Source organism: Lampris incognitus, chromosome 13 (genome assembly GCF_029633865.1).
Source record: "Lampris incognitus isolate fLamInc1 chromosome 13, fLamInc1.hap2, whole genome shotgun sequence".
Classification (NCBI taxonomy): Eukaryota; Metazoa; Chordata; class Actinopteri; order Lampriformes; family Lampridae; genus Lampris; species Lampris incognitus.
In genome coordinates this window covers 15,123,414-15,146,760 of record NC_079223.1, presented here as the reverse complement: position 1 = coordinate 15,146,760, position 23,347 = coordinate 15,123,414, and the positions used below count along the sequence as shown (strand labels likewise).

General features: G+C 44.9%; 2 protein-coding genes across 6 annotated transcripts in view; both read left to right on the top strand.

Moving 5' to 3' along the window:
* zswim8 (zinc finger, SWIM-type containing 8) overlaps positions 1-15,431 on the top strand; it is a 54,925-nt gene extending 39,494 nt beyond the window's left edge. Inside the window, exons 17-26 of one of the 2 annotated variants that reach the window (XM_056291913.1) lie at positions 140-292; positions 930-1,152; positions 1,425-1,714; positions 2,228-2,451; positions 3,452-3,949; positions 6,096-6,273; positions 7,614-7,784; positions 8,156-8,275; positions 12,331-12,509; positions 15,162-15,431. In XM_056291913.1, the coding sequence (XP_056147888.1) occupies positions 140-292; positions 930-1,152; positions 1,425-1,714; positions 2,228-2,451; positions 3,452-3,949; positions 6,096-6,273; positions 7,614-7,784; positions 8,156-8,275; positions 12,331-12,509; positions 15,162-15,365 (2,240 nt within the window). In that variant the 3' untranslated portion in view covers positions 15,366-15,431. Of the gene's footprint in view, positions 1-139; positions 293-929; positions 1,153-1,424; positions 1,715-2,227; positions 2,452-3,451; positions 3,950-6,095; positions 6,274-7,610; positions 7,785-8,155; positions 8,276-12,330; positions 12,510-15,161 lie in introns of both variants that reach the window. The other variant, XM_056291912.1, reaches the window with a different exon arrangement.
* A 3,440-nt stretch (positions 15,432-18,871) lies between these two features.
* The window catches only part of ndst2a (N-deacetylase/N-sulfotransferase (heparan glucosaminyl) 2a), a 152,419-nt gene continuing 147,943 nt past the window's right edge, over positions 18,872-23,347 (top strand). For all 4 annotated transcript variants that reach the window (XM_056291567.1, XM_056291566.1, XM_056291565.1 and 1 more), the window contains exon 1: positions 18,872-19,007. The gene's annotated coding sequence lies outside the window, so the exon portion shown is untranslated. The remainder of the gene's footprint in view (positions 19,008-23,347) is intronic.

The following is a 23,347-nucleotide window of genomic DNA, read 5'->3' as shown; positions in this document are numbered from 1 at the left end:
CTGGGTGCTGGTAGAAACATTTTGTCATCAGAAATTGAAATAAATGATAAGTGAACCATCTCTTCTGAGTAGTTATCACTCAGGTTCACTCCTGATATGGACCTGACCAGCTCTTCTCTCTTTTCTCTGCCTTTCTCAGATGGCAGACAGTCATCAGCATACGATCAGCAGAATGAAGTGGCTCCCTTTAAGTCCGAGGGCACGGTGCCCAGTCGGCTGGCACTAGGGGGGCGCGGCGCCTACAGCGGGCGCTGCTGGGGCTCACCTGTCCGCCAGAAAAAAAAACATACAGGTAAAAAAGGGGTTAATATCCTCTTCAACAGAGTGTTAATATCCTCTTCAACACAGTGTCATCAGATTCTTGTTGCATGTAAGAAAAATGTCTTGTTTCTCTGAAACAATTAGCAGTGCTGATTTAATGCTAATCTGGATCAAATACTGCAAATTTAATGACACATTCACAAAAGACTAGGTAACAGAAGCAAGTTATTCCTAGAAAGTCTTTATAGAAGCATTTCACTTTGTTTATCACATTTAAAGGTATTATCTTGACTTTAACATGGCAAAAGGACTAAGATGTATTGGGGAGGGGGATTGGAAAGAATTGTATATCTATATACCAATTGCAGAACTTTAGCTTGGCCAGGTGTTATGATTTCTGGCTTTCAAAACCTGTGTGCTGGCTGAACCTTTATTTTTCAACCTGCTCTGGCCTTGTTACTGTGCAGATGCTTAAACTTTGCTCTCTGCTTAGCTCTAGTAGAGGGCTAAAACCAGTAGAGGGCACCCTGCCCTTTAGAAATTCAATGTAAAAGCCTTTAAATACTATTGCCTCTTGCCCTTGTGCCTTTAACTGCGGTCATAAGCCATTCAGTTTGAAGAAGTTAGAAATGTTTGTGATTATATTACATCTGTTTGTTGTTTGGTAGGCATGGCAAGCATCGACAGCAGTGCTCCAGAGACCACATCCGACAGTTCTCCAACACTCAGCAGAAGGCCGCTCAGAGGCGGCTGGGCAGCTGCTTCCTGGGGCAGAGGGCAGGACAGCGACAGCATCAGCAGCTCCTCCTCTGATTCGCTTGGCTCCTCCTCATCCAGTGGCTCTCGTCGGGCTGGAGGAGGCGCCAGGGCCAAGAGCACAGACACCAGCAGGTAGAAACTGCATGCTGTTTGGTTAGATAACAGTTAAAGGGTTATAGCCATTTTCAAAACACAACAAAAGCTGTCAAAAAGAAGTCAGTGTGTGACCTAAAGAGAGCTGGTTTGAGATCCAAATGCCAGCTGTCTCACTTGCTCCTTCCGCCAACAACTCCTGTTGATGTGCCTTTGAGCAAGGTGCCTGAAATTCTGCATGCTTCCACAGCCAACAGTAAAAGATGTGGTTGTACCCATGCTGACATCAGAACTATGTTTTTCATGTCCAGGTATAAAGGACGTCGGCCCGAGTGTCACGCGCCACATGTACCCAACCAGCCGTCTGAGGCGGCAGCCCACTTCTACTTTGAGCTGGCCAAGACGGTGCTGATCAAGGCGGGAGGGAATTCATCCACCTCCATCTTCACCCAGCCTTCGGCCAGTGGGGGGCACCAGGGCCCCCACCGCAACCTGCACCTCTGTGCCTTTGAGATTGGCCTGTATGCCCTGGGTCTGCACAACTTTGTCTCCCCGAACTGGCTGTCAAGGACCTACTCCTCCCATGTGTCCTGGATCACTGGTAAGAAATGGGAGGACAGGAAGTGTGTTTCTGTGTGTGTGTGAGAGAGAGAGGACTAGTTCTGGCCTACCATGTTCTCTAGATGAAGAATAACACCAACTTGATAAACTGGGATTTAAATGAATCCCAGACTGAGGATAAGGGAGTGATGTGAGATGTGCAGGAGGGTGTCATGTTAAATGAATTAGAGCACAAGCAATGAGAGGATTAAAGACATCAATACATGAATCAATAAATGTGTTAATACTTTAAGGAATGGAATAAATGAATTAATGAATGGACACTTTAATAGATACAAACATTTAAAAGAAAATTATTCATTTATCTTTTTTCTTCCTCAGTTATTGTATATTTTTTTATTGAGTTATTTATTGATTGATGTATTTCTCTATTTGCTGGTGATTTTATGCATTGATTTATTGATTGGTTTCCTAATGTGACAGGCCTTGCCCTCCGTGGACTAATTCGTCTTCATAGCTCATTCTTCTGTCATTACTCTCTCCGTCCATCCAGGCCAGGCCATGGAAATAGGAAGTGCCGCCCTCAACATCCTGGTTGAGTGTTGGGATGGTCACCTCACTCCACCAGAGGTGGCATCTCTGGCGGACCGGGCGTCACGGGCACGTGATCCCAACATGGTCCGGGCTGCGGCAGAGCTGGCCCTGAGCTGTCTGCCCCACGCACATGCTCTTAATCCCAACGAGATCCAGAGGGCCCTGGTGCAGTGCAAAGAACAGGTTTGATGGATTTCCATGTTGTTATTATCAAAAATAAAAAAGGTGCTTGTAAAATCCCGAGGGCTGTCCTGAATCATAAACCAACTCCTCCAGGTGTCGTGCTGAAAACTCCCCTTCATGTGAATGCGAATCTCTACCGCTGTCGGTTGAAATAGTCTTGTTTTCTTTGTTCCAGTACTCTGTTGTTCTCCTTTACCTTGAAATTAAAACTGTTTTCAGAGGGGCGTTTGGGTGGCATGGCGTCCCTACAGACACAATTGGCCATGTCTGCAGGTGGGAAGCTGGATGTAGGTATGTGTCCTGGTCGCTGCACTAGCGTCTCCTCTGGTCAGTCAGGGTGCCTGTTTGGGGGGGAGGGGAAACTTGGGGGAATAGCGTGATCCTTCCACATGCTACGTCCCTCTGGCGAAACTCCTCACTGTCAGGTGAAAAAAAGCGGCTGGTGACTCCACATGTAACGGAGGAGGCATGTGGTAGTCTGCAGCCCTTCCCGTATCACCAGAAGCGGTGGAGCAGAGATCAGGACGGTTCAGAAGAGTCGGGTAATTGGCTGTATACAATTGGGGAAAAAAATTCCCCCCAAAAAAGGAAACTTTTCAGAAGGACTCGGCTCATTTGGATGTCATATAAGATAGTAAAGATGCTGCGTATAAAAACTCCTAATGTGGCTGTACAGGAAGACCCCCTGCCCCCATCTGAATGCTGAAATTATATTCGAAAACCAAGCTGCTGAATGAGTATCCATATAATTAGATATACAGGGCCAGCTCTAAACACCACACATCATGGGCCAGTTGGTTTACTAAGAGTGCTAAAAATTTCAGCACTCTTGGTAAACCAAGCAATCCTGTCTTGCAGGATTATTTTATATTTAAAACTCTAAATCGGATATCTAATATTGGAACATTTAATGAAGGCAAACTAGGTTATTTTCCCTGTGCTACCTGATCCGTTCCTCATAATACACCTCCATCATCATCTTTCACACCTTGCCCTCCAGGACAACGTGATGCTTGAGAAGGCCTGCATGGCAGTAGAGGAAGCAGCCAAAGGCGGAGGTGTGTATCCTGAGGTCCTGTTTGAGGTGGCTCACCAGTGGTACTGGCTGTATGAGCAGTCTCTTGGTGGGGGTTCTGGACAACAGCGGGAGGGCTCGGGGCGGTGCGGGGCCAATGGTGGTGCAAGCAGAAGACCGCCGGAGACGGGCTGCAGCGCCTTGGACAGCGGGGCCAACATAGACTCCTCAGGCGTTGCCGCTGTTACCGCCTCGGTCACGGCTGCGGCTGTGGTGCCCGTTATCTCTGTGGGCTCCACCATCTATCAGTCCCATCCAATGCCTGGGCAGGCAATAGCCCATCCTCACAGCCAGGGCCTGCATCCCTACACCACCATCCAGGCCCACCTCCCCACCGTCTGCACCCCCCAGTACCTGGGACACCCTCTCCAACACGTCCCACGACCCACCGTCTTCCCTGTGTCAGGAACTGCTTACCCACAGGTAACACAGCTGACAGGTAACTGAGTGCTGACTGTTTACAACTGGAATACAGAAAAAAATATTGAACATGTCCAAAGGAAAAGAAGATATTGGTATTTATTTGAACTGTCAAGTAAAATACTTAAGCAGTAAATTGGGTCATAAGATTTGGCTTCGTGCAATTTAGGACTAGTAATCAACAAATGAAACAGTAAAAATCTAATGCACCTGAAACTAACGAGCCTAGAAATACCCTAATGAGGGCGTGTTGGCAGAAATATCTCAATAAGACATCTAAATAATAGCTGATGTATTTTTCTTTTACTTTTTTCACTCCTAAAGTGTGCTTTGGTTATTTTCAGGAGAATGGCCGCCTGGCACTTCGTTCTTACAGACAGGGTTTTTTTCCTTTTTGCTGGGCCGGCCAGAGGGCCGGCCCTACATCCGCAAATGTCACTGAGTGATCCTTTTTACGGTGTCTGACTGACTGACTGATCATGTTTAAGGTGACTGACTGACTGAGTGATCATGTTTAGAGTGACTTGACTGACTGAGTGAACATGTTTCACATGATTGGGCCGCTGGATCAGGCGATCAGTGACGTCACTGAAGTTACACGATTGGTCAGCTGACCAGCCCTACAACTGCGAATGTCTGTCAGTGATTATGATTCCACTGGGCACGGCTACGTCGCGTTCCGGCTGCAACGCAGCCGCCAGAGCTAACCGCGGCCACTCTAGACAATACTCGTGATTTCAACAGATGTCTCAGAAGTGACCCAGAAGCGTCTCTCTGCTCTGCTTCTCTAAAAATTTGTGCTTAGACTACTTTTGATGAAAGCCACATCAAGCTGCACAGAGCATGATCGAACTGGGCAGCAAGTCAGACACAGACACGGCATAGAGCATCCGGTCGATTTTTCAAAATAAACCACCCTGTGCAAACCCCCGATCATATGTGACATCACTACATCAACATTACATCATAACCTGTGATACCAGGCCAGAATTCACCCGGTCAGAGGATTATTTTTGACACCATGGATGACGAGAGACCTGTCTTGGAAGTGGAGAAAGACAAGGTGCTATATGAAACCACAAATCCTTTTTATAAAGACAACAGCAGAAAGGATGAAGCACGAAATTCAATTACAGGAGTTTTTGGAGTGGAAGGTGAGGATAAGCTAGTAATTGGCTACCATATAAATAAGTGATTTTGCCCAACTTAGTGAATTCGACAGTCAAGTACTTGTAAGGAGCCATTCAGTAGTTACCCATCATGCAAGGGTTAAGGTTAGGGTTAAAAACGGGCAGACACTGTATGTGAAATATAGATACAAAATAATTGTGATGATGAAGGTATTTTTAACAACTAAAACACAGCCAAAAGTCTGATCCATGTCGTTCATAATGTTAACTTTGTTTGTAGGCTACAGCACAACAAAGTAGGAAATAACAGCAATAAACACAATTAAAACAGACCAAAAAAAAGAGAAACCATTTAACTACATAGTGTAATTACCCATGATAGAAGCACCCAAAAAAAAAATCGAGGAAAAATGACCAAGTCGACAAAATCAGGCGGGTAAAACGCTCTACTTCTGAAGCGTTCCCGGTGGGGTATGAAGCCATGCGGAGGATGGAGCAAAACCACGTCACAGATGCGACGTAGAGCTGCGCCCGGTGGGATCAAGAGAGGGATCATTGTAGAGTGACTGAGTGAACAAGTTACACAATTGGGCCTCTGGATCAGGTGACCAACAATAGCACTGAAGTTACGCGATTGGTGGGCTGACCAACGATGTCACTGGTAAACACGGAACTGTTGTTATCGAATGTAGCTCAACCAAATCATGTGATATGCCACTTCAGTACTTCATCAGATTATTTTTTACAAGTTCGAAAAGGAATCAGAGGAAGTACACACTTTTTTTTTAAGTCAGAGGTGATTGACAGAAGCATAGATTAAGAGTGGCTTGATAGAAGAAAGAAGAGAAACACACAGGCCGAAAGAGAGACAGAAAGAGCGCTTTGTATATTCTCCTGCTCTCTCGCTTTGCTGGGGCATGGAAATGCAAATGACTCATTTGGTATGTTGTCTGTGGGCGTATGCATGCCACATTTTCCTTGGTGTGTGTGTGCTCATTTGTGCCTGTTTGCTTCCCCAGGGAATGCACCCTGCCTTCATTGGTGCCCAGTACCCATTCTCAGTGGCTACTGGCCCCCATCCACCCATGGCAGCCACTGCTGTTACCTTCCCTGGTGTTCCGGTACCGTCCATGACCCAGATAGCCGTCCACCCCTACCACACCGAGGCTGGCCTACCCCTCAGCACCACAGTAACAGGTCAGGAGAAGTGTGTGTGTGTGTGTGTGTGTGTGTGTGTGTGTGTGTGTGTGTGTGTGTGTGTGTGTGTGTGTGTGTGTGTGTGTGTGTGTGTGTGTGTGCGCGCGCGCCCGCGCATTTCTTTCTCAAAGACTTTAGACAGAACTTGTCCTATAGTGGCTGCGGGCCAGGCTCTCCAAGAAGAGGCTGGACCTTGAGAAGTTAAGGATATTAACCCACTCCCAGTAGTAATGTTTTATGTCATCAGTCTCGTGGGTAAAATGGATCAAGAGGACATGATATTTTCAGATGGGAAACAAACTTCCACTGGCTCAGAAGAACCAGATGATAAGCTCACTGTGTGGGAGACTGACATCATGGTTCAGTCTTAAATTTGCTGTTCTCTCACTGGGGAATTTCAAAGACTTTTTCTCACATTGGAGGCGAATAGCTTCGTGTACTGGATGCTGTCAGATTTGTGATGTGATTGATGGAATTGGGAAGAACTCTTGGGCCATGACAGCCTTTAATAAAACGATTTCCTGTTTTTCCTGCCACCCTGCTCTGCGCTTTGCATTTCAAACAGCAGTTCCATTAGACAGACATGGAAAACACTGAGTTTATAAAGCTTGTCTTTTTTGCAGTGTCTTCATAGCAGAGATTCTTTCATCCATCCATGAAACGGCTCTAGTTTTTCATTTTTAAGTTTTCTTAGCAAGCTGAGTTAATATTCGGCACTTCATTCTCAGGGGTGCCATCCCTTTTGATAAAGTAAGCCGTTAGGTCTAGGCCTAGAAGACACATACTGATGGGAGACCTAATGGATTTCCAATTAGGGGGAAGAGATTTCTAAGAGAAAATGGTGAAATTCTGTTAGATACAGTAAACGTACCTTTAGTTTTACTTTTCCTGCCTCCAGTCACCAGCGCTGTCCAGTCTGTGTTGGGACTGGATGAAGAACGGACCTTTTCATTTTCTTCTGCTGGTTTCAGGGCAAAGTCATCCAGCTAGGTGTTTGCTGATAATGCCTCCCCACAGGACTGTGGGGTCATAGCCAAACTAAAAGCCTTCTTTAGAAACTGTAGTTTTGATTTGGTGGCAGCCACCAAGCTAGCGAGAGCCCGGTACTGAGGGGAGACGATTATCTCCTGTGGTACCGCTGGACACCAAGATGTCTCCCTCCACCCTGCACCTTGTAACACAAACAACTCTAATGTTTTAAAGAAGGTGTGAGGGTAGACGTGTGTTTTGATAAGTAGTAGAGGTAATGAATCTGGTTCTGGTTGGTGTTCAGGCAGGTGTGGAATGAGATCAGTAAAGTAATATATGGTGTTTCTTTTGCCCTCCTTTGTTTCCAGTAGGCAGCGTCCACTCAGGCTCCACCATCCAGGCAATCCAGGGAGCCTCTCTGCCCGCCCTCTCTCCTCAGCCCGCCTCATTGGTTAGCACCCCCTTTCCAGCAGAGGACGAACAGCACAGCCAGCCAATCAGTCAACAGGGCCTGCACTATCTGCATTCTGCCTACAGAGTTGGTAAGAGAAGGGTTTTTACATTCAGTGTTTTTAATGAATCCCTAATTCAATTAAATTCAGTTCAATTCTTTATTATCCTGCAAGGAGACATTTGGTTGGCAACCAAGGGTCAATGTAAATACATTAGATGATTAGACACAAGTAATGCAATACAAGGTATTGCATCACATATCTCTAGAATACTTTTAAGACTGCTCTACCCTGAATAAATCAAACAATGAAGCATTTTAAACTATAGAATACATACTCAATGGTTAGAAGACCAACAGTTTTCAATAAAATGCTCTCAGGGGATGTATACATACAGGAGATGTGTACATGTTTATGAATTGATGCATTCACACCTTTTGTGTGTGTGTGTGTGTGTGTAGGCATGCTGGCTCTAGAGATGTTGGGAAGGAGAGCTCACAACGACCACCCCAACAACTTTTCCCGTAGCCCTCCCTACACTGAGGACGTCAAGTGGCTACTGGGGCTCGCTGCAAGACTGGGTGAGTCCAGAGAGATAGGGCGTCCTGTTAACCCGAGAGGGAAATGTATTGCACTTTGTATTTCAACCTCCCTCTTAAAGAGTGTCACAACCTCCTTACACCCAAGCGGAAACCACCGTGACTGATTTTTGAAGCCAATGTGTTCTTAAGATGCAGTTCTTCTAATAGCTGCTAGGTGCTGGCTCCAAGAAGACTCCGGAAGTCAGTGGGATGAAATGGACATTCTCTCTAGAAATAAAGTCAATACATTTTTTTCCCCCAAGATGTTTAGGTCTCCCTAGCACATGTCACTTCTTCTAATGTGTGTTTTGGTGGGGATTTAGAAACTTATTGTTCCATTAGGATATAAAGGCTCAAGGATGGTGATGTTGGGATTCGGTTGCCTTTATTGACATGTCTCTGTCTGGTATGATTGATAGGTTGCTCATGCGTCGAAACCATAGACTCACTTCAGCTCCATCTCACTGACTTAAGTTAGATGTTACAGCTCCAAAATCTGACAAGAAGTCGGCAAGAGTGAACACAAACTCCTGGGTTAAAAAGGGCTTTTCAGAAACCTATGGGTGACGTCACAGATTCCTCATGCAGGATTTTATACAGTCGATGCTCCTACCCTTGCTGACAAGGCCCATATAATGTCATGAAATATACAGGTTGCTACACATTAGCTCTTTTCAAATATCTTAATGGATTTAGTGTTGAGGGGCAGAACAGGGAGCTTAAAGGTGTGTTTTAACCGAATGTGAAGCGAAATTTATCAGCGGCACGAATGCATTAGAAGTCAATGGTAGGGGGCGAAGGGGCAGAGTTAATCGCGGCGAAACTGCGAGCGTTGTGAAATGGGCAGAATAAGTGTTCACTTTAAATGTTCACTTGAGTTAAAAAATGTTCAACTGGCAAAATCCAATCACCTTCAAGTAGGGCTAGAAGCCACGCCCCCTTACAGAAATCTCTTCAGTCAAGATCAAGGACAAGCTGATCACGTCTCTGGTTGATAGGATGCACCCAAATTGACCGCCGATGCCAGGTCCAGTGGGACTTCCAAGCACAGCCATGGCTCTGACTCTGTCATTGATCCATGATCAAAAGATAAAATCGCAAGATAACTTATGATAAACTTATCACTTACTTTTTAATAGTGATGTGTTGGTCACGAGCGAGTTAGATCCAGCTCCTTTAAGTGAACAATGGGAGCCAGCTCCCATTGAGCCGATTTATGTTTTCTTTATTTTTATTTTTTTGTAAATTAATACAAGACAGAATAATAGGATGATCCTCTAGCGTATTGTTAAATACGATCCAGGAATGTCTTGCTTTGGTAATAATATTAAGGGCCAAGCATGGAGAGACTTGTATGTTGCGCTGGTCGCCAACATAGAACTATAGTTCAATATAAATAAAACGTTCAACACACATGTGTAATGGTGTTTGATCTTTTTACGTTATTTATCAAACATAATTTAGCTCCTATTGTTGAGCTCAGCCAAATAATCTGGCTCACTAAAAAGAGCCGAAATTCCCATCACTATAAATTAGCTGTCTTCTATTGGCTCTAGAATTTTTGCTAGCAGATTTGGTGTAATCAAAAATGCTTGCTGTGACATGGCACAAAATTCACTTGTTCATTTTTCAGGCACACAGATTTTGCTTAGCATTTGGTTAAAATGCACAGTAAGAGGCACAAAAAGGATTTTTCAGCCCCCTCGGGACAATTTAATAGGAAGGAGAACCTCATAGGGGAGTTGGTCTCCTGGGGAGTTTCCTCTCTTTGGGGTCATCATGGAAAGGTTTGCGACATCCAGCAGCTTCTGATCAGAGTCTGTAGCAGTCATAAGAGTGCCAGGGCTGGGTGTGTCCATGCTGGGTGTATCTGGATGAGCTCTGGATTGGCTGCAGTCATGGCCATCCCAGTTAGCTAAACTGGTCTCAGCTGTGGGAGAACTGGAAGGGTCTGGATTGGTGCTGGGCCAGAGTCCCCAAATGTCTGGGGCATTTCCCAGTAAGTGTACTTGTCTGTACTTGTGTTCTTGTGAACTTGTAAGATGCTGCCACCCTAGTACCGTTCCAAAACAAGAGTTCACATTTAGCCAAGTGCACTTCAAGTGCCCAGATGTGTTCTTGATATGCTTGTTAAATCTAGGATGTATGCAAAATATATAAAACACCATTGTATGTTTTGGAAAAGGGTTGTGAGTAATGTAAGGTATGCTTGATTTGTTGTGAACAGGCTAAAACATGTAGAAACGCATCTATGGTCTGTTGTTGTATGGACTGGCAGAGCAAAGTAAAGCCCACAACTATGCTGTTTTACTTTTTGTATTACAACTGCTTTCACCAAATTCACTTATGAAAAAAATCTGTGGTGAGAAATCAGCAGTGTAGATTTCAAATATTTCCCCTTTTCAGAAACGTAATGCCAATTTGAAAATTCCCTCCGATTTTCGGAGCCTTTAGAGGCCGCTAGCTTGATGTATTGCACAATACCAACAAGTCCCTCTCATCTCATTCTGTAAGTTGAGTTTTCTATGTGTTGTGTTTGTACTCCCAAGTTCAACTTTGTGAGCTTGTACTACTGAAGAATGTAAGTTTATACTTGCAGATCTTGGTGTTGAGAAATGCCCCTGAAGCCCAGCTGTCCTCCTGAAAGAGGCTAGATCTGTCTATCCCAGCTGGGGTCAGTTTCACAACAATATTTTAGACCGGTCTGTAGTGTTAAGCCAGTCTTGATTTTGCTCATAGTCTAATGCAAGTTAGCCTGTTTCACAAAAGTAAAGACTGACTAATTTTAAGCCAAAAAATTTTGACACAAGCTAATTGTTATCATGGTAACAGTTGGTGACACCTGCTGACCAGTGGCACCCAACAACAAAAAAAGAGGAAAACATGGCTCATCAGCACCGCTGTTGAGGTTCTGCAGCACATCACCGCTGTTGAGCCCCACATACTCTGCTTTCCCGTCCACCGAATTTCCCCCGAAACAGAGGCGACGGCCCACTGTACATCTTCAGTACCAGTTCTGTTGTGTCTTTAAGCTTTTCCTGTGGTCATCCTCCCATTTTAGGATTTATTTTTTTGATCATTTCTTTCTTTGCGTCTTGTACCATGTTCTTTTTATTTTATTTTATTTTTTAATCTTTTTTGAACGTCTTTGATGCTCCTGTCAGCAGGGGGGATTAACACTGTTTACTGTCGCTGCAATTTTTTACCATACAACTTCTCTTTTTTTTCTTTTTTTTTTTTATTGCTACACTCTTCGCTGAATTTTCCAAATAAAATGTCCTTGTAACTATTGAATTCTTCCAAAAGACAAACATTTTCTGCTGGGGTAAACGGAGCTGAGCGGTTGGATGCAGTTACTTAGTCAGCCATTCTTTTTTACTTTGAAAAAAATCTTAATTTACCCAGAAGTAATTGTACCGTAGTGCTGCTTAAGATAGTCAAGAACTAAACTGCTTTGTGCAACAGATGGATTCAGACATTTGTCTGAAGTCTGACTATGTAAGCCATAGTAAAGTATGTCTTTGTGAAACTGGTCCCTGGATGGGCTCTGTGGCTTGCAGGGACAGAGGTTACTGTCACAATTTTTGATTTTTTTTAATACTTTTATTTTGTCTTTTGATTTTGTACTTTGTTGAAAAAAACATTTTCTGATTTAGCCATGGTGATAGGTAGAGTATAAAATTGATGTCAGTCAGAAACAGCTTCATTTTACAGTCACATGAACATAATCAGCCTGGCGGCCTGTCCACGGTGTCTCCCCACTTGCTGCCCAATGACTGTTGGGATAGGCTCCAGCATCCCCGCGACCCTGAGAGCAGGATAAGCGGTTAAGATAATGGATGGATGGATGAACATAATCAACATTTTCCTTTTACTTCTGAAACTGTTGTCTGTTGTCCTACTCTATACTAGCCAGGAAACAGATGTCCAACATCAAAATATACTCTCTACTTTCCCTCTTTTTTTATGTTACCTTCACCCCCCCCCCTCTTTATATGTCCAATCCTTGCTCCAACTCATTCCAGCCGTCTCTCCTCTTGTCGCCTCCTCTGCAGGAGTGAACTATGTCTACCAGTTCTGTGTTGGAGCAGCTAAAGGTGTCCTCAGCCCATTTGTCCTGCAGGAGATTATCATGGATGCCCTGCAGAGGCTTAACCCCGCCCACATCCACGCCCACCTCCGCACACCCGCCTTCCACCAGCTGGTGCAGCGCTGCCAGCAGTCCTACCTGCAGGTAAACTGTCACTTAAATATACATTATATGGCAATCAAATCTGTCTCTGTTTTGGAAAAAGTTCTGTATCGTTAAAAAAAGCAATATGGGTGCCTCCGTAGCTGAATGGTTACAGTACATACCACATGGCCACATGATCGCAACCATCACCATTTGATTCCTGCTGGCGACCTTTGTTGCATGTCATACCCCTCTCTCTGTCTCGCTTGCTCTCTTTCTCTCTCTCTCTCTCTCTCTCTCTCTCTCTCTCTCTCTCTCTCTCTCTCTCTCTCTCTCTCCCTCTCTCCCTCCCAATTCCTGTCTGCCTTTAACTGTCGCTGTTAAATAAAAAATGCCAGAAAAAAAAATCCTAAAGAGGTTTACAATCAATAAAAGAACATTTTCGATCATGAGTTAAAAGATTGTGCATGTGTTTTACATAAAGGTATTCAGACACTACAGTTCATCTGGACACAACGTTGATTGACAGAAATGTTTCATCACTCATCTAAGTGACCTCGTCAGTACACTTCCTTGATAGGGAGGAATGCTGGTTTGAACTGTTTGAACAGAAATTGGTCCACCCCCAGGATCGGGTCCCCCGGCACAAACAGAACAACATAGTGCTCGCTGTTAAGTGCCAAGAGGATTGACATGACTTGTACATCGGGGGAACCAAACAGACGCTGGCCAAGAGGATGGCACAACACAGAAGAGCTAACGCGTCAGGCCAGGACTCGGCAGTCTACACCCATCTACAGGCCAGCGGCCACTCTTTCAAGGATGAGGCTGTGCACATCCTTGATAGGGAGGAACAATGGTGTGAATGGGGAGTCAGGAAGGCCATCTTTGTGTAGAGGGAATGACCATCCCTGAATGGGGGGGGGGGGCTGTTCAGGGTGAGGTGGAACTGGGGGGAAATAGCGTGATCCTCCCATGTGCTACATTCCCCTGGCGAACGCACCTTGTCTGCCCAAAGACTGAGGTTTGCATATCCTCTTGAGACCACGCAGTTCATTTTTGTCCACTGTAGTGGACGAAGCGTTTTTGCTCATATCGCTCATACTGTACATGCCACCGTATTCAGTCCTGTTTTCCCTTAAAGAGGAAAACTGTGCCTAAAATGACGTCAGATGTGCGGGGGGGCGGGGGTTGTCCACTATAGCGGACATGTCGTAAAATTTGAACAAAATCAAGTTTACACATGTTTTTTCTCTGCAATGTGTGTTTTACCACCCCAACACTTAAGTTATGCACAAAAATAGAAATTAAACAGCAGTATTTTCCTGGGTCTCAGGAGATATGTAAATAAACCCTGGTGGAGTTGCTGAATTTAACTGTAGAACGACATTCTATGACTGTCAGGTTTCCGTGAGACGTAAATAGTACATTTTGTGCTCTGTGACGACTAAATGACGTCTCCTTTGGTCCAGAATAACGTCTGTCACAGCGGTCATCCTCCAAATGGCCACCAGGGGTCGCCGTATTGCCTCTCATGTCCAATGAGGCGTATGACGATCACGTTTCTGGCAGCAGTGCCAAACAAAGCCTGTGGATCGTTCATCCGGAAACACAGCCGACCACACCGTCACAGTTACACAGCACTCAAACAGACATTAAAAATTAAAATCATGTCAGTCAACAACCCGCTGGTAAATATGAAGTGTTGCTGTCAGATACAGGCAGTGTCGGTCTGTTTTCCTGGTGTGAATGACTGTTGGAAGACAGTCCTGTTTCAACAGCTTCACCAGATAAACCATCAGACGGTGTGACAGGATGAGGTGTACAGTAACAGTGTTACTACCCTATGGTTTGTTAGAATCTGCCGGCATGTACCACACGCCCCATCATTATTCATTGTTTTTAACCACAGCCGTTTTGTGAACAGTTTTCAACAGATTTTTTTAACATCACACAAGTTGGTGTATCACACTTGCGTCTCCGTTTATGATCAAGTCATGATTTTGGCTGAAGGTAGAAATTTCATGTGTCAGAACTACCATTTAACATGGTAGTGACAGTGACAAGCCCCTATCAGCTGTTGTGTGTGTGTGTGTGTTGGAAGGTATGCCTCCACAGCTACATGAATATGATGTTAAGATGTGAGCAAATACATGTAGGATGCATTGTTTTATACCAGATACAGGTCTGTGAGGATGTAATGATTTACAATCCTGAGGGAAGCTGGTGTGAACCAGTGGTTCTCAATCAGGTCCTCAGGCACCAGAAGCACTGCTGGTTTTCTATTCCTCCTACCAGGTAGTTCATTACATTCGTCTGTTGTTCCAGTGGAAGTAACTACCTGGCAGAACAGAAACCCAGCTGCACTGGTACCTGATGACCCGATTGAAAGCCACTGGTATAGACTGAGTCGTGTCCATCCCACAGGGGGCGTCCAGATGATGTACATGCTGGCAGTTAAACCCTCTGTTAGCATGGAGACAGGTGGTGTGAGGATCATTTAGTGTTTTGACTTCCTCTGTCCAAAACATCCTCATAGTTGCTCTATTGACGTCCTCTTTCACTCTCTTCTCTCTCATTCTCTCTCCTTCTTCCTGTCCTCCATCTTTCTGTCCCCTTCCCTATCTGTCTGTCTGTTTCTTGCTCTCTGTCTTCAATCTCTGTGTCTCTCTCTCTCTATCTGTATCTCTGTTTCTCTCGCTCTCTCTGCAGTACATTCACCACCGGCTGATCCACCTGACGCCTGCAGACTATGATGACTTTGTCAACATCATCCGCAGTGCTCGCGGAGCGTTCTGTCTGACTCCGGTGGGCATGATGCAGTTCAACGACGTGCTGCAGAACCTCAAGAGAGGCAAACAGACCAAGGAGCTGTGGCAGCGCATCTCTCTGGAGATGGCCACCTTCTCTCCCTGACCCAACCCCACATCCACCTGAGGCTGGGAGTGTGTGTGTGTGTGTGTGTGTGTGTGTGTGTGTGTGTGTGTGTGTGTGTGTGTGTGTGTGTGTGTGTGTGTGTGTGTGTGTGTGTGAGGTGAGGTGTGTGGGTTAGAATTCGTCAGTCCTCAGTATGACCATGGCTGGTGTTTTGGGTCGGATGTGTTCCAAACTCCAGCTGGTCCTGTGAGACGAACTGATCCTCAATACCTCCTGCTCACCCCCCCAACCAGTGCTCCTCCTTTTCATTTGGCCTTGTATGGGCACACACACACACACACACACACACACACACACACACACTGAACCCAGCACACAGGCAGCACAATCACCCTGCATACACCCATTCCCTGAAAAACCTCCTTTCTAAATGTCACCGGTGGGTGGGTGGGTGTGTGTGTGTGTGTGTGTGTGTGTGTGTGTGTGTGTGTGTGTGTGTGTGTGTGTGTGTGTGTGTCAACCCGGAATGCCCAGGAGGAAGTGGACTCTGGTTTGTTTTTGTTTTTTTACCTTAATGTTCACAGCGCATTGAGTCTCCTGATGGTTTATACCAGTATTGTTGACGTGGGATCCTTTTGTTCCATTGTCCACTTTCCTCCTCTTCTGCTTCTTGAAGACGGAGTGATAGCAGAGCCTCTCTCTCTCTCTCTCTCTCTCTCTCTGTCTTTCCTCTCTAAAGTTGTCCTTTTATTTTGTTTATCTTGTTCATTGGCATTTGTATTATAATGGAACCACTAAGTGACTGGTGTCATACTACTACATTCCTCTCTCCTGGGGGGTGGGGGAGATGTTGAGACTCTGTTTTCCAGAAACTTCTCTATGGATCCTAAGTTTGAGTTTTCTGTCCGGGTCTTAAACAACAACAACAACAACAACAACATCCAGTTTGCATTGAAGATCTGGAGTGAGGATATGTGGAGTACGGGTTGAGGATTTTTCACTGTTCTCGTTTTTATATGTTTTGTACTGACTATGAGGTGTAGGCAGCGAGGAATCAGAAGAGGACGAGAACATTTTAAAACGTGAGGCATATTGCAAAATGGGGGAGGGTCTTTTGTACCATTTAAACGTGACTGAGGTGCGAGGCCAGTTGTGAACTCGGGGAGTCACACTGGACCAAAGGTATTGGCTGGACTGACTCAGAGGCCCTCCAATCTGCTTTCCCACCGCGGGGCCAACCGGGGCCGGTCAGCATTCACCGCTCACTAACGCCAATAAACTTCACACCTGCAACACCGTTTTTATGATTCTTTTGTATCTACATGTTGACAAAAAATATGTCTGCTGGGTACTGAAGATTGTGTTGTGAGTCCTGAACCTGTTTGAGTTGACTCGGAGTCTGGTTCTGGCCCTAGCCCTGGCCCCGCTCGGCCCGGCATCGTGAAAGCAGGCTCATGATGAACACCAGCCCCAAACGTCCCACCAGAGTCACCGAGAAGAATCACCGTTATTATGGACACGACGAGCCAACGTACGGCGTCTGTGTTGGTGTGACTGTATGATCAGCCCTTCGTTGTTCAGGCTGCCCTGGTGCTCTCGCTGTCAGAGACTTCCTCCTTCCACAGACGTCCTGCGGTCAGCGGGACTTCTTTAACTCGGCTCTGGACCTCTCGGGTAAAGAGCAAATTAGTAGAAATTGTACTGTGATATTTTTGTATTCCCCCAAGTGTAGCTTGATTGAAATTGACTTAAGAAGTTATATATAAATATATAAATTTAAATATATATATATATATATATATATAAAAGCTGCCGATTGCAAGAGGTTGTAATTTAGAGCAAAACGAATAATTAAAAAAAATATGGATAAAACCGATTCTGAAAATGTGTAGTTTACTTAATAAAGATGTTTCAAAGAGATGTGTGTGTTTGGTTTGTCAGATGGGGGGGGGGTCTCATTCACTACTGATACACTGACCAGACAGATGGGACATTGTACTGGTCAAAGTCCTGCTGGGGCTGCACGGCTCTTCTAGGATTAATACACAGTTTGGACCTGTCAGACAATTCAACACAATCTCCTCTTTAACTGACGGCTCACCTGCTGCAGTTTAGCCCGTTCTGTCTCAGGCCAGGATTTGGGATATTTTCTATTATCTCGGTTTAACAGAACACAGGCAGCCTCCATAAGCAGAGAGCTCGCCTGTATTCTTATTCAGCCTCACCAAATGTAGGCGGGCGGTGCATAAAACCCACTGCCAATTCTCAACACGGGGCCTTATCACTCCAGGACTCCTGAGATATCTGGGTGTATGCCTGTTTTTTAATTCTTGAGTCTGAATAAGGCAGACTCCTCGTTTTGCCCCCCCCCCCCCCAATGTAAACTTGATTCACTGTCTCACAAGCATTTGTGTTAATTTTACTATGTCCATCAAATGCTGAACACATGTTTATTAAACACTTTTCTGATTCTGTGTATTTAAGTGTCCTGTATAAGTAAGTAAGTGGACTCGTTTTAATTGTTTTCCAAAGGGAACTTCATATGTAGTGGCCCGTTTGAAGCTGATAAACAATATGCTAAAAAAAAAAAAGGATACATATATTGTATATTTATAGTACACAAATTATATCAGTAGATTATACTAACATAATAATGCTACTATAGTTTTTTATCACTATTGTGCTTTAATGCTAAAAATACGAGCACCACAATATTAATATACCAGCGCTAATATGTACTTAACTTTTTGTTGGCGTCGGTGTTGTTATTGTCTGGGTGGCCGTAGGGGGGCGCGCTTGGCTCAGAGCTTTCCATCAACTCAGACCAAGACAGCACACCTTCCCCTGAATTATTCGTTTTCAATAAAAAAAATAAATAAAAAAAAGCTGTATTTTACATATTTTTCGTAAATTGGTAGCAGCAACAAATACGGTTATTTTTCCCTTCTGTTTGATGTCTCACAGACATGTAAATGCTGAAAACCCGCAGTTCCATGTTGTATAATTGCGTCATTAGAGCCGCACGTAAACACGGATCTGACTTGTTCATTATTGATAACGACTCGTTCTGAAACGACCACGCTCCACACGCGCGCGCACGCGCACAAAGCGCAACATAAACTTGCGCCCTCAATTCAGTCGTTTGGCTCAGCGACCTTTTCTGGCACGGCGCTCATGTGCCCATATTACCGCAGCACGTCTCTGGACACATGAAACGGAGATAAAATGAAATAAAATAACTTGCACAATAAATCAACAGATTCTTCACATGACATTGTTCTGTAGTGTTTGTACGCGCGCGCGCGCGTTGGGGGGGTACATTTAAGAACCGCGGCATCGTGGGGTCTGCATATAAACACCGAGGAGCGTTATAACGTCAATATCGATTAACGTATTTCGAGGTTTTGTGTCAGTATAACCCCGACAGCGGACGGAATGCGGTAAAAAGATTTTCGGGTCAAACTAAAAGTGAACTCACCCCCCCCTGTCCCCCCTCCTCCCCCCCCGCCCCTTCGGTGGTTTTGGTTCGCTCCAGATCGCAGCCAGTGAAGATGGCGGAACGATCGGCGATGCTGTGAACTTCACTTTTTATGTTTTCAGTTGCCGGAACAAATAAATGTTGAAGATTTCCACCGTCCTGTCCGGTTCCGATCGGATTGCAGAACCCGCAAACCCACACCGGTAAGTACCGAATCGTCCGGATGTGATTGGATTGCACCACGTCGAAGCCCGTGGTGTTCGGTGCTAACGCAGCTAGCCTCGCCGGCTAACGTTAACTGGACCGGGGTTAAATTGTAGCGATCAGAAGACCCGCGTCTGTGGGTGTTTCTCTTGGATTTCTGTGTTTCTCTTTTGGATTTTTCTCGGGATTTCCCCCCTACCAACCTGCACACTAATTTAAAGACAACCCACCCCCCCACCCCAGCAGTGTGACTTCTTTACCGGAACCGGTCGGTAAGGAAAAGATGATCCAGAATGATCCACGTCTTGTTTGGAGGTGCCGGTGGTTGTACCATCATGTGAGAGCCCCGCTAGTCACTTCCCACATGCGCGGGTCCAGTTTGGTGCCGTACGTTCGTCTTCTTTCATGTCTCGGCCGTTATTCACGTGACAGCATAAGCGGTCAGCGTGTTAAGAGTCTTTCCGTCCGGGCGGTGAATTGAATTTGGGAGACTTTAATGTTGCAGCATGGGAAAGTTTTCCTGATCACATCCACAAGGTTTCCTCTGAGATCCGCTTATTACGCCACATAAAGGCTCATACAGTGACAGGACCTAATAATGGATAATGTCCTATAATGTGTGCCATGCAGTGTTACAAAAACTTCAGTGGCACTTTGCTTTTCCCCTTGATGGCTCGCGCAATGAGAGGGAGGAATACGTGTGCATCATGCAGTGTTTGGAAAACCTCAGTTGCATTTTGATTAGAGATGGATGGATGGATGGATGGATACCTTATTGATCTCCGGGGGAGGATTGTTGTGCACTGCAGCAGGAGGAAACACAGTAGCCCAGCAAAGCGTGAAACATGTTAAGATATAGCAATAGAAACATTACTCTTGTAAGTGTAAAATGTTTTAATTTGTGATACCGTTCCATAATGTGCCCCTGCATTTGTGGCCACATTTTTTGCTATATAGCAAGCTTTAAGTTGTTTACCCCCTTTTTTGTGTATGTGAAAAGACATGGGTGACTGTGTGCAGACCTGTAGCAGTCACGTCTTTATGTTTCTATGGTAAAACCTCTCGTGATGGTTCTGCTGAGAGACTTTTATCTTGTGTTTGACTCTGGTTAGAATTGACATTAAGAGCTTTACTCCGCTGGTTTTATTATAGCGGGTCAGTATTCCTTTGCCTGCTTGCCATGCTCATGTGATTTCACTAAAACCTTTAGATCCGATGACTTGCTGCACACACCCTTAGTGGCTTTACTAGACATGAATACCTAAAGGACTGTGGCCACTGTTTTTGTTGCGATGTGCCGTAGTCCCCAGGATGCTGTCCTGAAGGATTATTGGTTGAAAGAGTTTGAAACTTCTGTAGACTCTCCATGATTTTAGTGGTGCAGTAGTGGTCCCAACAAATTTGGTGCTTTAGATGACATCATATAGACCCCCGCCCCCACACACACATACAGCAGTTGCCTTGGTTAAAACTCAGGGGGAAAAACGTCAAGTCTCTTGGCTGGCAGGCATGTGATTTCAACATTGAACTGCTAGCTAGCAACTTATCTAGCTACACTGTCATAAATATTACAGAGTGTAAGGAAACATGATGGCAGATACCTCTGTCTTTTAACTTGCTTCCAATCTGTTTGCTCTTTTTTGTCTAAATTCCATGCATCCATCATCAGTATGTTTTAATCCAACTCAGGAAACCCATGCAAACATGGAGAGAATCTTTAAACTCTACATGTCAACTAGAATCAAACCCAAAACCATATAGCTGTGAGGCGGCAGTACAAACTATTAAGATCCTGTGATAGTGTTTTTTTTTCCCTAAAGTGTGCATTTGATTGCTTCGTGTTGACTTATAGTAAAACATTTCTCGAAGCAGCAGTCTCGGTATAAAAAGGTTGGTTTGTTTCAACCTTGGAGGTTTGAATCACAGTGTTGTAACATCTCACTACAAGCCCTTTAATATTTTGATATGTCAAGAAAACTCCCTTCTACTTGTCATTTCTTTCTTTAAGTGCTCTCACGATATACATTTAACATCAAGGGGAAAATCTGTGGTATGAACTCGGCATTTTTGCAAAGCTGAGGATGAGTACTTAGACGCACTCGGGTTTCTCTCTGCATTTCAGAAGGGCGAGGGTTGAACCGGTGAGACATTTGAACAGAAGGTGGTTCAGTTATTAAGCGGACTGATTTGTTTCTTTCTTTCTTAATGGAGATGGTGTTGAGTTCGCTCCTGTCTGTCTGTTAAGCAATTTACTGGTACATGGGGAAAACTGCATGGCAATATCTCTGCTGTACATGTATGGTGTGAGAGTAAATGTAAAATGACAGAAAGATACAGTGAAAATGAATTTAAAAAATCTGATAAATTGTAATAGTGTGGTTGCCTCACAGCAAGGAGGTCCTGGGTTCGAGCCCTGGGGTTGTCCAACCTTGGGGGTCATCCCAGGTTGTCCTCTGTGTGGACTTTGCATGTTCTCCCCGTGTCTGCGTGGGTTTCCTCCGGGTGCTCCGGTTTCCTCCCGTAGTCCAAAGACATGTAGGTCAGGTGAATCAGCCATACTAAATTGTCCCTAGGTGTGAATGTGTGTGTGAGTGTGTGTGTGTTGGCCCTGTGATGGACTGACGGCCTGTCCAGGGTGTTGCCCTGCCTGCCGCCCAATGACTGCTGGGATAGGCTCCAGCGTCGCCGTGACCCTGAGAGCAGGATAAGTGTTTTGGATGATGGATGGATGGATGATAAATTGTTAAGTGATTTGATGAATCTAAAGATGCATGATTAAAACTCTGATCAGCCGTTCCTCTATGTTCCTCTACGCTTGGTCAGTTCTCCAACGCAGATCAAAAGTGAGGCGGATGATCCAAAAACAGAATCTGTTTTCTTCTCTGATGGCCTGTGATGTCTGGTTTTCCTCCAAATGTCTCTCTGTTGAGATGGAAAGAAACTGTGAACACAGTCTCTGTCCAACCCAGACCGAACGCTGAGAACAGACGAAGCTTTTAATTTTACAAAAGAACCGAATCACAGTGAACTCCCCTCGTGGACGCCAACTCCTGTCTGCTGTGATGGCACGAGGACATGATGGACCTCTGAGACCTTTTCTCCTGTCCATCCTCCATGTTCTCTGTTCCGACAACACAACGAGGTGCTGTTTGTAATTGGTCATAGTGTGTGTGTGTGTGTGTGTGTGTGTGTGTGTGTGTGTGTGTGTGTGTGTGTGTGTGTGTGTGTGTGTGCGTGCGTGCGTGCGTGCGTGCGTGCGTGCGTGCGTGTGTGTGTGTTTTTGTGAGAACACGTGTTGATATGATTGGTAGGTTTTTCTGACAAGCAGTCTCGACCTTCCTTTTCTTCCTTCTCTTTTCTTGTAAAGAAAGGCACCAGCTCTTCAGTACAAGTAAACTGTTCTATTTTGTTTTTTATTGTTAGTAATAAAAGGAGTTCATGGCTGTCATGCTTTTATCGAATATCATTATTACACGCTACTACGTGCATCGTAGGCATTGTCTGTCCTTCAGAAGCTATGTCAAAAATGGACTTTTTATCCAGTTTTAAGCCACATTTTTACGATATATTTTTTAGATCTTGGTTGTTTTTAACTCCTTTGACTGGGTAAAAGGTTTTAGCCATTGAACGTCTGGATCTGGAGATAGTTCGAGCAGTTGAAAGACATCGGCGGATGATCTGACAGAGCTGACAGCTGACAATCCGCTGATATTTAGTCACTGTACGTGATTTTAAAATTTATCTTTATTCTGCTGTTCATTTCTTTTATGTAAATGTTTTAAGCACTGCAATTATTTTAACAATCAGAAGATCCAAACTCCTGAGATCATTGTGGACTTCCACTTTGGAAGTGCTCACACCTGGAAGCAGGACTGTTTGTTGGTGGACTGAGCTGTCAAAAATGTGTTTTTGATTTTTCGGATCATTTTAAGGACTGGCTTTATTGATTATTTATCGACTATTTTCAACCCAATCATGGATTGTTACCCACGGACCTTTTTTGTGTGTGGATGTTTTCCCCCCTTTTTCTCCCCAGTTGTATCTGGCCAATTACTCCAGTCTTCCGAGGCGTCCCGATCTCTGCTCCATCCCCTCTGCCGATCCAGGGAGAGCTGCAGAATACTACATGCTTCCTCCGATACATGTGGATTCACCAGCCACTTCTTTTCACGTGACAGTGAGGGGTTTCGCCAGGGGGACTTAGTGCATGGGAGGATCACTCTATTCCCCCCAGTTCTCCCTCCCGAACAGGCGCCCCAACCGACCAGAGGAAGTGCTAGTGCAGCAACCAGGACACATACCCATATCTGGCCTCCCACCTGCAGACACAGCCAGTTGT